At 40.6% G+C, this 12,906-nt stretch overlaps 1 protein-coding gene across 1 annotated transcript in view; it reads left to right on the top strand.

The window, feature by feature from the left end:
- SH3GL3 (SH3 domain containing GRB2 like 3, endophilin A3) overlaps positions 1-12,906 on the top strand; it is a 49,365-nt gene that overhangs the window by 31,641 nt on the left and 4,818 nt on the right. Inside the window, exons 2-8 of the mRNA XM_030498318.2 lie at positions 2,767-2,835; positions 4,073-4,145; positions 5,191-5,334; positions 6,912-7,045; positions 8,464-8,622; positions 11,402-11,505; positions 12,731-12,858. Of these exons, the coding sequence (XP_030354178.1) occupies positions 2,767-2,835; positions 4,073-4,145; positions 5,191-5,334; positions 6,912-7,045; positions 8,464-8,622; positions 11,402-11,505; positions 12,731-12,858 (811 nt within the window). The remainder of the gene's footprint in view (positions 1-2,766; positions 2,836-4,072; positions 4,146-5,190; positions 5,335-6,911; positions 7,046-8,463; positions 8,623-11,401; positions 11,506-12,730; positions 12,859-12,906) is intronic.

Genomic DNA, 12,906 nt, shown 5'->3' with positions numbered 1-12,906 from the left:
AGGAGCAGCCCCACCATCCGGTGCATCAGCTGCTCTCCCCAAGCTGGTGTCTTCCAGGCTGTCAGGGAGTGTACTCTGTCCCATCATCCAAGTTAATTAAATTACTTCATTATTGTCTGCAAATGGTAGATGCAGAATCTCTCTCTCTGAAAGCTGGTGCATAGAAGTATCAGTTGTCTGTGACCTTATATATCTATCTTAGATGCTTTCCTTACTCCCTTCTGCTTCAGTGAGTCCAGTGATCCGCTTGTAAGGAGTGACTCAGTGTTGCTGCAAACTGTTTCTCTCTCTGAGTGGCATCACGTTTTATCCATTCCAAACACAGTGAAGAGTGTTGCAACATTTCAGAAGAGAAACCAAAGCTAAACACGGGTGGCAGTGTTGGAGCAGATTTACAGAGGCCGAGCAGGCTGCAGCCCAGTCTGTCGGCACGGGGAGTGCAGAGTCACCAGCCAAGTGCAAATGTCTGGATTAGCAGCTGCAATCCTGCAAAACCAACAGCAACACCACAGTAAACTTAAGGTTTAGGCTGTTATTCGAGGGAGATGTGTGTGACCATGTATGGCCATCAGTAAGCCAGGGACAGCTAAGGGATGCTAACACATAAATAGTGTGTGCCCTAAGGTACTTACTGAAAACATATCAACTTACAGTGTATCTGGTGAGAAATTGTGTTTTTAAGTCTATCTTCAGCCTTCCAGTGAGTCAGTGAAGGTTTTTTCCTCTCTGGCATTACTGTTAGTGTGTGAACTTTCTACTCACCCACTTGTGTTTCTTGTTATAACATTCAGAGCTATTCTCTAAGTGTGGGACATTTCGTTATTTTAGTCATTTGGTGCAGTGATTTATTATCAATTATGTTTTCACAGTTGAGCAATCGTGTTACTTCATTGCATTTATTCTTCGCCAACATATAAATGGATTATTTGTAATGAGTTGCTACTGAATGTGAATTTTGCAACTTCAGCCTGAGAAAGACAATTCCCCTGCTGCACTCAGCCTTGAAAAGGGATCACCATGAGAGGTTTCAGGAAACCACAGATCTGTTCATTGCCTGCTGGAGAAAGAAAACACATGTGAGACTGTGGAAACTGGCATTGATTATTTTAGGAATTAACATTGCACAGAAAGGAGACATTAGTTGCCAGCGTAAAGAAGCTGCATGATTTCTGATAGGCAGCTTTTCATGCAGCCTTTTCATGCACCTTTCTCCATCTCTGCTCAAGGACTCCTCAGATATACTTGGGCAGTGTCTCTCTCCATGTGTGGCCTCAGCTTGCTTTTCTGCTGTGATGTTTTAGAGCAGCAAGGTGATGACCCACAGGAACTCGCTGGTACTTGGGCTTCTCCATCTCTGTTTTATCTGCTTTTGTGCTTGTTCTGTCAGTGTTCTGGAAGAGAAATAATCGTGACAAGTTTGTGGGCTGCTTGGCACATTAAGCATAAAGATTACAAGTCCTACTGTAAAGCCAATAGAAATAATTAGCAGGATGGCTCACTTTGAAGTTGTGTTTTCCCTGAAGCAGGTATGTTCTTTTGCTGTGTGGTAGCAGTGATACTGATGCAAGGTCAGCTGCTGCTGAGCTCCCAGCTCTGCTTTCATCAGCTCATCACTGTTTTTTGGCAGGGCAGCGTGCTCCCTCCACACCTGCGTGGTGCAGGCTGGGACTGAGAAGAGGGAAGTGTTGCACTACAAGGAGCCGTGACCCATTTTCAGGTTATGCAAGTCTCCAAGGCCCTTTTAGCTCAGTGAGATGAATCCCCTTTTAGAAGGTGCTGAGGACAAACAAAATGCTTTATCAGGGGGAGGTTTGGGAAGCACCAACAGTCAGTGAGCTAGGCCTGGAATTTTACATTATGCTGTGACAGACTGAGTGATAAAAGTCAATTAAAACAAAAAATTCACAATATTTCTCCAGGAATTATCCTAGGAATTTGTTTAATGTTTGCTGAATGTGTGTGAAACCACTTCTGCCGTAGTGGAATGATGCTTTCAAAGCCTGTTTCACACTGGGGGAGGATCTGGCTTTCTTTGTGCTGTTGCAGTGCAGGTACTGTGCACTGCAAGAAGCAAATAGCCGAGTTCTGCTCGAGTGTTTATTCCTAGCCATGATATACTCAGTGAGGACCAAACTCGTGTCTGACAGCCCGGAGTTGTTACACAAAAGCTGAGCAACATTTCAGCCATTTTAAGAAGGTTTACTGAAACCCTCTATTTAAACCTGGTGCTTTGAGTTTTTGAAGAATGCATGGCATTTTTGTTTTCAGCATCATAAAGATGCTCAGTCACACAGATGGGTCACAGTGCAGCATTTTTCACTAGTTTGTTCCTTCCACAGAACTGCACACAACTCCCAGCTGCAGGAATGGGAGTTGTATCCCTGAACGCAATGGCATACAGGGCCAGAAGGTACTCAGAAATATAGAGCTAGATGGATATACTTGAAACAGATGGTATATTCTGGATTTACCTGCAGCCAGGGTCCTGTCCATATAACTAAAGTCTGCAGTGAAGCTCGTGCCTTCAGAGTACAAACCTTTTAAGCCTGAGAAATCTTTTTTTGTTTGCCTGTTGTAAATTCATCTCAGGTATCTGTCTCTCTTGAAATGAGTGCTTCACTTCCAAGACTAAGGTAACTCTTGCAGAGTTGCCTCAAATGATTGCTGCATATTTTCTAATCTGGAGTGAATTCCTGTGATTTAGAGATACTTCTTTGGCAGTTAAGTAATCATGCAATTTTTTTTGTTAAATTTATGTTTTTACAGTTGTTCAGTGAAAAAATAAGTGGAGCAGAAGGAACAAAGTTAGATGAAGAATTTCAAGAGATGGAAAGGGTAAGGAAAGTAACTTTGTTTTTAATACTAAGCTATTGCAGAATCAAAAACATTTCAAGTGCTAGAGTGGTATTGTAGATTTACCTGGAGGGGAAACCCCACGATAGGCTTCCAAACAGAAACATGTAAGTGCAAATTTGCTCTTGAGCCTTGTCAGCTCAACTGAGGGAGAAGAGGCGCCCACAAAGGCTGTTTGAGCAGAGGAAGCAGGTTCCACTGCATCTCTCGACAGTGAAGAGAAACTCCTCCAGGAATGGTGCAGAGCATCAGGAGGGACCTCTTCTCTTTGTGTGGGAGATCAGAGAGAAGTCTTCAGTGCATAGTGAGTCTTTAAGTATCATGAAGCCGCCTCATCTGATACTATTCACAATAAAAATCTACTCCCAGAGTCATATTTTCTCTTGATACAGAATTGGATTTCTTAGTTTAAATCCATGTTCAAAAACTAACATGACTTGTGGAAATTGAGATGTTTGCTACCCACTTACTGGTGGTGTTGCAAATTAAATAATGTTATTGCTAATTTCTGCTTTTTCAGTTTTTATGGGCTTTTTCTTTTGATTGCTCTTTCATAGTAGACCTAGGTCACAGCTTTTATTGTTGGTAGCTTGAGGAAAAAAGCCTTGTGTGTTTTATTTGGATTTGTGTGTTGTTTTTTTTTTTCCCCAATATGAACTTCTGAATTTATGATCTAAACAGGTTTCTAGGTTTCATTTCTTTGGCTACAGAATAATTATTTCCTTTCTCTGCATTATAAGGGGAGAAAAAATGTGTAGGCCTTAAGGGAGGAAAAGGGAAACAAACCAGAAATGAGATTTTTATTGCATTTTAGAAACTATTGAATGTGAAATTAGTGCAAACTACTGCTTTGAATGGTCCCGACCCCAAGGTTGTGAGGGATATCTTCACTCTTTTTCATCTGTGGGAAAAAGCAGTCTTAGTAATGACTGTTGGGCTGTTGTTTAGAGTGTGTAAGCAGTAATCAAGACTACTGGACTGGAAAGGCAAGTCTACATTTTGATGTAAACCTTCTCTCCTTCTCAGTTTTACCTGCCAGTTAGTGGGTTTTTCGTAAAATCCTGTCTTAACTATGGCATGGCTATTTATTTAAAGCTACAATATTTGCTCTATTTTAAATAAAATTTCATAGTCAGAATAGTGTATTATGTCCACTAAAATTATAAACTTTCTAGTAATCAATTTGCTTTTTGCTAACTGTGTTACTTTTCTTTTTCAGAAAATTGATGTTACTAATAAAGCTGTGACAGAACTTCTGTCCAAATCCACAGAGTATCTTCAGCCAAATCCAGGTAGGATACCAACAATAGGTGTTGGATTTTGCTGAACATTGTCTTCTTACTTGGAAATTAATCCTAGGTAAATAAAAGCTAATTAAGTCATCACTGTGAGGCTTCTGGGTGTCCTATTGAACTTACCTGTGTGTGCAATGAAGTTGTGAAGTTTATAGGTGGTAAGTGTGATCTGGGATGTGCTCAACTTGCAGCACACAGCGCATGTGTAGGTTATGTATGCATGACGTTGTGGGCAGCTTGGGCCTGTGGTACAACATGTGTGTTCATATTTGTGCTGGATTTCCTGCAGTGGGATATGGATCCCTAAAGTGAAGAGAATGCCAACATATTTTAGCAGAGATATAAAACAGCTGTTGAATTTAACTCAGGCTGCTACCATAAGAGGCACTGGTGGCTATGTAACCATGGGGAAGAGAGCTGTTACTTGTATTCAAATGAGGTTTTGCATTTTGTGGACACTGCTAGGTCTCAGTGGATTTTGGATCATCAGTTAATAGAAGTTTATCAGATCTTGTTTTAAGAAACAAGAAAGGTGACACATTTACATTTGCAGTCAGTCACAAAGTTTATCTGTTATGACCTTGATTCACTCTCCAAACCAGCTGTTGGAAGATCCTTAGTTTTTTGAAAACTGCCTGTATTCCTGTTATTCATCTACACCAGTGATTTCAGAGATAGCCATCTCTTGGGGGTGCCTTTGGAGATGCACACTCCTGAAGAAGTTTAATGGGTTGTATCTTCATATGGGTAGTAGGATTCAGTCCTTTACCAATGTCCAGCTGGTGTATTCAAGATGAAGCTAGTCACTGTGGTCCACATGAATGCCCTGCCCATGCCTGCTACTGTGTTGAAGAGATAATAGTAAGGAGTAGATTGGAAAAACTCTCCAAGAATATATGCATGTTTTTCTCCAGATACGTGCAAGATAACAATAAATTAATTTGCGCCTTTGTTTGTTAAATGATTTATTGCTTTAAATATATCAGTTTAAAATTGTTTTCATAACTGTTTTTGTTATTTTTTTTTTTTATGTCTGTCTTAGCATACAGAGCCAAGCTGGGAATGCTGAACACTATGTCAAAGATCAGAGGACAAGTTAAAACTACAGGCTATCCCCAGACAGAGGGACTCCTAGGAGACTGCATGATACGGTATGGCAGAGAGCTTGGCGATGATTCTATGTTTGGTGAGTTTGTGTATCTCCTCTGTGAATTTTTCAGCATAAGGTTCTTTGCAGAATACTACTCATATGACATAACCTGTGTAAATAGCTACTACAGGTAAGAGGGAAAGTTAAGTACAGTGATCAGGGAGTGACTGATATAATGAACAAAACACAATGCTTCTGCATATTTGTCCCCCTCTTCTGCAGGTGGTTTTGATAACACTATTACTGATGCTGTCTGATGATTCTTATTATTACCATGACCTTTTTAGTTTCTAAGTTGCCAAACCCAAATAATTTAAGATGATTCTTAGATGCGCTGTATTTCTTTTAACCTTTAAATAAAAATGATTACCCATATTTGAGAAGTAAAGGAAAGGAAAAATTTCTCATATAAAACCCAGTAATCCTGGGTGAATTTTTAATGATGGTCTGGTATTTCTGTGCTTTGGAGCAGCGCATCTTAAATGTGCATTTTCTTCTTTTCATGAAAATGAACTCTAGCTTGGCCATGCTACAATTCTCAAGCTATGCTGCTATTTCACAGCCAAAATCTTGGTAGAGGCCTTGCTTACTGAGCATGCATAGAGTGCGGGCTTGACTGGAATGAGTTTAAAGAATTGTCACAGAATTACTAAGTGGCAGCTTTTCGATATGGCTGGAATTAAGTGAGAACCAGGGAGAAATACATGAGGAAGGAGAATCCTGGTTTGGGGAAAGAGAGGGGAACAGGGCTCGAAGAGAGGGTATGGGCTGGGACTGCATGCAGAAGCCGATACAAAACTGGCTGGCTTTGTTGTGTACCGTTGTTCATATCTGCAGTTTTACACACAATGGTTGTCTTGAAATAGTAACAGCTATGTAGGTGTGGGGACCTGTCACTCTAATCCAAGTAGGTGCTGCACAGGGAAAGATGCTGCTGAAAGCCAAAGACTCACTTATTCTCCTCATGAAGAGTAAAGTGGCACAAGTCATCTGTGAGCTGAATGTATTTGTGCTTTTTGCAAAAGCAATGGGGTTACTAACTAAAACTAGAACAGAGGAAAGAACATTTCAAACACTGTTCTGCCTGCTGATACTCACATGCTTAATTAAGTATACAGGTATGTTAAATAGGTGGTTTTAAAGAAGCAGCAATGATTTTTGCCAAAAGGAGGTTTGGAAAAAAATGCATGCTGTGTGTTAGGAAGCTGCGAAACATGATTTTGTGATTAAAAGCTTGAGTAAACTTTTTGTGTATATAATATTACTATAAAGTTGTACAAATTAATCAGCTTGGTTTGCAGTTCTCAGAGTGGAGGAGGTTTGTAACCTATGCAAATACAGTAGGGAAAATAGTATGATTTTTTTTTTGCCGATGCCCTTCGGGGAGGGGAAAAAAGTATACTTTGGAAGAAGAATTCTCCAGTCCTAGTTTTCTGTAGGGGACAAGCAAGGGGACAATGCAAGCTAAGCAAGTACATAGCTTGCATTACTTTTTTTTCCTCTTCAAGGGCCTGCAGCAGATACAAAGATACCTATTTGAAATAACTGTTTCATAAGACACATTTTCTGGTTTTACATATATTGAGATGTAAGTAGCATATTCTTTCCCATAGGCCTTGCATTGCTGGATGCTGGTGAGAGCATGAAGCAAATGGCAGAGGTGAAGGACTCTCTTGATATTAATGTCAAACAAAATTTTATTGATCCTCTACAGTTATTGCAAGACAAAGATTTAAAAGAAATTGGGGTAAGTTTTCCAAGGTATTGACTTATCAATAATCAGAGTCAGTCAACCTCTAGTTCCCTGAGATATTTTTCTTGAAAGCAATAAGGTAAATAAATTTCACTGCATTTAAGTTTGTCTCTTTAGCAAAACAGTGATGAAATCTGCTTTAAAGCAATGCCTGGCTATTTCCCATGTGTCTAACTTACTCAGTTTGCTGTATTGCTTGTACATTCAGTACGAGAAGGATAGTGGAGAAAACTATATTCTTTATGCTATTTTAAACAACATTTTTATTAATTCTTGTGAACATGTGAGTGGGTTGTGATTCTCATGAACATGTGAGTGGGCTGTGATTTACTGCAACTGATTATCCTTTCTTGCCACCTCTGTCAGCCTAAAGCTGTTTATGATGGAGGATGAATAGAACTATTGAAAAAGGCTATTCAGGGCAATCACAGAATGATCTGAAAAATGCCATAAAATGATGAAGTGCCATATGCCACTATAGGAAAAATACATAAAGCTGAGGAAGACATTTTTACCCCTTAGAGTTAAGTTTTTCAGTGCTTTTGTTTACAATGTGCCAATTCAAAGAAAACCAGGCAGTCTTTGCCTGAGTTTGTTGATTCCAATAGACTTCAGTAATAAGCAAGTTAAAACCCTGATGAAATGCAGAAATGAAAGTTATTTTATTTGTTTACACATAAATGGCTATGGAAAGCATAGCAAAAAAGATAGTAATAATGTCTTGACGTCTGTAGCTGTCTCCTATGACACATAACTGTTTTCAGTTGTAGTTCTTCTGAACCGATGAAAGAAATGGTTTGACGTTAGCTTTAATGAGTGTTTTGTATTGTCACTTTGAGTCCATTCTGTAAGTCTGCCAACACCATGATTTTTGGCAACAGAAAAGCTTGTCTAGTTATATCAGATAGAAGTGTCAAATTGGCACCTAACAAAGAAAACAGGAATACAAGATTTGTTGTAGTACTGCTTATGGAATTAGAGAGGAAAATAACCCTTTAACTTTTAGCTGCTGTATTGCAAATAGTTCAAGAGGTAGAATTGAATTAAATGTAGAATGTGGGGCCACACACATATTTAGTGTGGATCCTGCTTCTCGTTTAGAGAATCTGAGGTGTTGTACATTTAGAGAAGTCCATGAGTTGGATGCCCAAGTTTTGCAAATCAAGATAGCCGATTTCCCAAGAGTAAACAAATGGATGTTTATTGAAAATTTTATTCATTAATATTCATATTCATTCATAAGTCTTAGACTTACCTGATGCAACCTTAGATCAGACTGTATAATCTCTGGGCCTTGTATATCTTTAATTCTGCATATATTTGCATCCATAACTGAAATTTCCTTAAATCACAATGTGTTTGTTTAGGCATGTCCCATTTGGACCTTTTCATAAATTTTCTGTCTTATTCAGCATCATTTGAAGAAACTAGAAGGACGCCGTTTGGATTATGATTATAAAAAGAAGCGTTTTGGAAAGATACCAGATGAAGAAGTTAAACAAGCAGTAGAAAAGTTTGAAGAGTCAAAGGAACTGGCTGAAAGAAGCATGTTCAATTTCTTAGAAAATGATGTAAGTCTGTCCTGCATTTTTGTTTGCTGCAGTACATCCAGGAGGGCAATGTGTGTGGGATTGGATAAAGCCTATCCCATCCTTCGTAGGAGGTAAGGTCTGAAAGCAGAAAGTGTGCCTCTTTCCTCTTCTAATCTCCTGTCAGAGAAGAACATAATGCACAGCAGTAAATGGGAGAACTCGAGAACTCGGGAATTTCTCCTGGAGATGTAGTGGCTCAGACAAGGTTGTCACAGAGGCCTTGAGTAGTTTTGTAAGCTATGAGCAATAAACTATCTGAAAGTAGAACACAGTTTGATCAGGGGGAGGGAAATTAACATAGTCATAGACCTGCTGCTGAAACTATGAGCAAGGCTATGTACCCTGCGCTTTCTGAATTGTAGCTCACTTACAATCAAAACTTTGCTGCTGATCTGAAGTCTCTGAAAGATTTCACTTCTGAAAGTCATTATCACTGTTTGGCTGAGAAAGTTACTCCATGGAATTTATCTGTGGCTTGGGCTCAGGTGCTTGGACTTTGGCTCAGATTCCAAGTCCATCATGAAATTATGTTTAAATAAGGAGCGGCTGTGGTCATGCCTGGTAATCCTCTCTTCTGTCCACACACAGAGGAATAGCAGAATCTGCTTTCTCCTGTGTAATCGTGGAATTACAGGGAAAGAGAACTGAACTTTGGGCCTGTTCCAAGGTTTCCCTTTGCCCTGTAGGTGCAGCATCACAGAAAACAAAGTGTGCTGTCTTCTGTGAGCAAACTGCAACAAGGAGGAGCTGTTAAGTGGGAGTATTTAACTGCAAGCAACTTCTCCCTCTATGTGCACCTGTGTAATGGCCAGGTATAAACAGGCCTGTAGCTCCTGAGCTGTTAGTGGTTGGGACACGTTTCTTACAGCAGGTTCTAAGACAGCATGCCCCTTGCTGTTTTACCAGTGTAGGTTACATGAGGGCAGCACACTGTTCAACTCTAGGCTCTACCAATTGCCTAGTTGCAGTGTTATGTGTTTTATAGTTCCGGCTTGCATGAGCAGCTGAGAAATGTTTCGGAGTTTGTCGTTAGTCAAAGCACTAAACAGAGGATAAAACAGTGTATGGATTAAAATGGTTTAGCTGGGTCACTGAAATGATGCGTTATACTTTCTAGTATAACTAATCCTATCATTTGGAGGGGGTGAACTGGATGTCCCTTTGAGTTTATCTCCATACACACTTTCTATTGTTTCCCTTTGAAGAAAACTCTGTGCTCCTTCCCTTTTATTTTCCATGCTTACCTGGTCGGTCTGTCCTCCTCAGACTTCTCATTTCAGCCTTGCTGCCTAACCCCAGGTTGTCTCACTGGGTCTGCAGAGATCTTAACTGCTTCCTTCCGATCCTTTCCAATTCCCCACATCTCCCTTTCTTAGTCTCCTTGCCCTGCAGTCTGGTTGCCAGCCACCTTGCCAGGTGCCTTTCCCAGGCTCAGTCCTGATCCGCATCTCTTTCTCAGGTTTTTGCAGAGCTAGTTCTAGACCTCCCATGAAGACACTGTTGCACACACTTCTTATCAGATCCATCTTCCTGCCTTTCCCGCTCAGCCGGTCCCAGGCTCCTCTTGCAAAGTGGCTTTTAGTTCCTCAACTTTCTCTGGCTCTTTCCCAGTGTCTCTCTCTTTCTCTCTCTTCTCCTAATCCATAATTCCATATCCCTCCTGGCTTTTAGTCATCTTCTTTGGACAGTCCTTGACTATCCATTTTCTCTGACCACCCCATCCAAACCCCATGCGCTTTGTGCATTGTCCTCAGCTGGTTTGCATTACTCTTCTGACTGTGATGGAATTATATCAGCTGTTGATTTGGTTTTGTGCATTTCATTTCTGGATGCTATGTGACAATGTTTGGCTCTCGGAGTCCTGGCAGAATTTCTAATAATCTTTTTAACCGAGTAAAGGCAGAAAAGTACAGCACAGAATTGCCATGGGTCCATAAAACATTCACAGAAAGTTTACTCAGATATGTTACTGTGATCCAGTATCTGGAGATACCATGATGGAATGGAAACATGTTAGACTTCCTGGGCTCTGTCTTCTTAATGTTGTCTTAAAGGAAAAGGACAAAAAAAATCTCTGTTACTGCTCCATCCCCAGTACAGCTTGAACTTCTCAGTTTGTGTGAGGGGAATGAGATTATTTGTTACCTCATGACCAAAAATATTTTGATTTCTCTTTCTCCTTCTCATTCTCCCTTTCCTCAGCATTCATATTTTTGAATGATTGGCTGATACTTTTCAAATCCAAGTAGATAAATCATGTTTCATTTATTGGTTTACAAATGCTGCCATCTAGTGAGGTAAGTCCAGATCATTTCAGAACTGTAGTTTGTAAACATTGCTAATAAACACTAATGGGTCTGAGTCATAAGAGCTGTCAGAGTGTAATTTCTTCCAACATTGCTGATCAGAAAAGCCCCACTTTCACCTGCTAAAGGGTCATGTCCTTTTACATGTTTCAGGTTTGGGTGTTGACAGACAGCTGGCTTGGAAGTTGAAAGCAGAAGGGATTTGCACATTGTGAAAGGAAATGACTCAAGGACCCAGCCCTGAGTTAGTGAACTAGAAGTTACACCTCAGTTTTGTTCAGTTTCCAACTGGCAATTTCTTTGATAGAATCACACATGCTCTTTTTCAATAGCCTCCACAAAGTACCATGGTCTTCTGAGAATACTAGGTCTGTTTTGAATGATCTGTTTGTTTATCCTTCAGCTGAATGTGCTGCAGGTTCCTTACAACTATTTTCCTCTCTGTATTTCAGGTAGAACAAGTTAGCCAGTTGGCTGTGTTTGTAGAAGCAGCCCTAGATTACCATAAACAATCCACAGAAATTTTGGAGGATCTGCAGAACAAGCTGCAAAACCGGTAAGACTGAACCCATCCAAGAATTTTGGACCTCTTTTGTAGCTGAGGTTCATGAATATGAGAAGTCACTGAAGCCACAGATCTCATAGCACCATCTCACAGATGCACGTTTGCTGTGCTCTCTGCCTTATTGGACTTCATTGTATTAAACCGTTGCCACCTGGCAACCTCTTGCAGTGCTGTGAGCCTTTAATGTAACGCAGGACCTGCCCAGAAAGCTTCGAGCGTGTGCAGAATCTCTCTTTCACATCTGCGGAGGTTAATCAGGACAGCCTCCATTTGTTTGTGGGTTTATTTAAACTTGCGTACTTCGAGATGTGTTTTGGAGGCTTTGCTGAGGAGTTGGCCTATTTTCATTGTGATTAAGGGGTATAACAAAATTCTGCTAGCAGAGTAAGAAAATAGCCAGCTGGCTAGGAACATAGCTGTGGTGTAATGCACTTATGAAAGGCCCAGACACTTGGTGTCATCCTAACAGCAGAAAAAAATACTGCTGTCATCAACTTGTTACACTTGGTGAACAGGAGACCTAAGTGACTTGAGTGTCATAGCGTGGGCTAACATAACAGTCGTGGAGTCAAGATAACTGTTTGGGGCTTTCCTGAGATCAGGATGGATGTGGTGGCTGTGGATATTAGCAGAGGGATTGGCATAGGTGTAGCTGTGTCTGTAGACACCCTGCACTATCCATCCCAGCTGGACGGGCTAGTGGGACAAGGAGGTCTCAGCTGGCCCACGTGCATATGCAGGAAGAGGTATTGAGACAGTTGTGCTGACCAAATGGTTGTTTCCCATTTTCTCTAGTAAAAAGGCAGTGTGTGAGATGCAGTCCCTGGGCCTCTGTCCTGGCTGGGTTTCTGCATATGTCATTCACTGTTGAGCTTTCCAGAGAGAGCTCATTCCTGGAACTTCTGCTGAACTCAGTGGCAGCTGTGGATGCTCAGCACTTCTCAAACTCAGGCTGTTAAGCTTTATGCCTCTGTCAGCAGGACCAAAGCATTAAATAAAATAGGGACTTGCTGAAATTCAAATACTGCATGAGAATTGAGCAGCTTTTAGTGAATAAACCTTCCTACCCCTTACCCCAGGCCTAAAAACAAAACCAGCGGAAAGTTGTGGGTTTTTTCCCCACCTTTCAAACACCATAGCACTGAACTTGAATGTATGCTTTGTAAGTATTTCTACCTTCAAGGTAAATCTCTTGCCATTCTTCTCTGTGTTCCAGAATAAATGTAGCATCTAGTCGGCCTAAACGTGAATTTAAGCCAAAGCCTGTAATAACTACAACTCTGGAAATAGGTGATAATCAGCAGCACAATGGAATTGCCTATAGTTCATCCATAAAATCATCAGGTAAGTTTGTGGCCACAGAATTAACATGTCTGTAGATGTTTGTGAGAT

The sequence above is a fragment of the Strigops habroptila genome, chromosome 9 (assembly GCF_004027225.2).
Source record: "Strigops habroptila isolate Jane chromosome 9, bStrHab1.2.pri, whole genome shotgun sequence".
Taxonomy (NCBI): Eukaryota; Metazoa; Chordata; class Aves; order Psittaciformes; family Psittacidae; genus Strigops; species Strigops habroptila.
The sequence above is the reverse complement of the archived record's forward strand: the minus strand, read 5'-3'. Positions and strand labels throughout refer to the sequence as shown.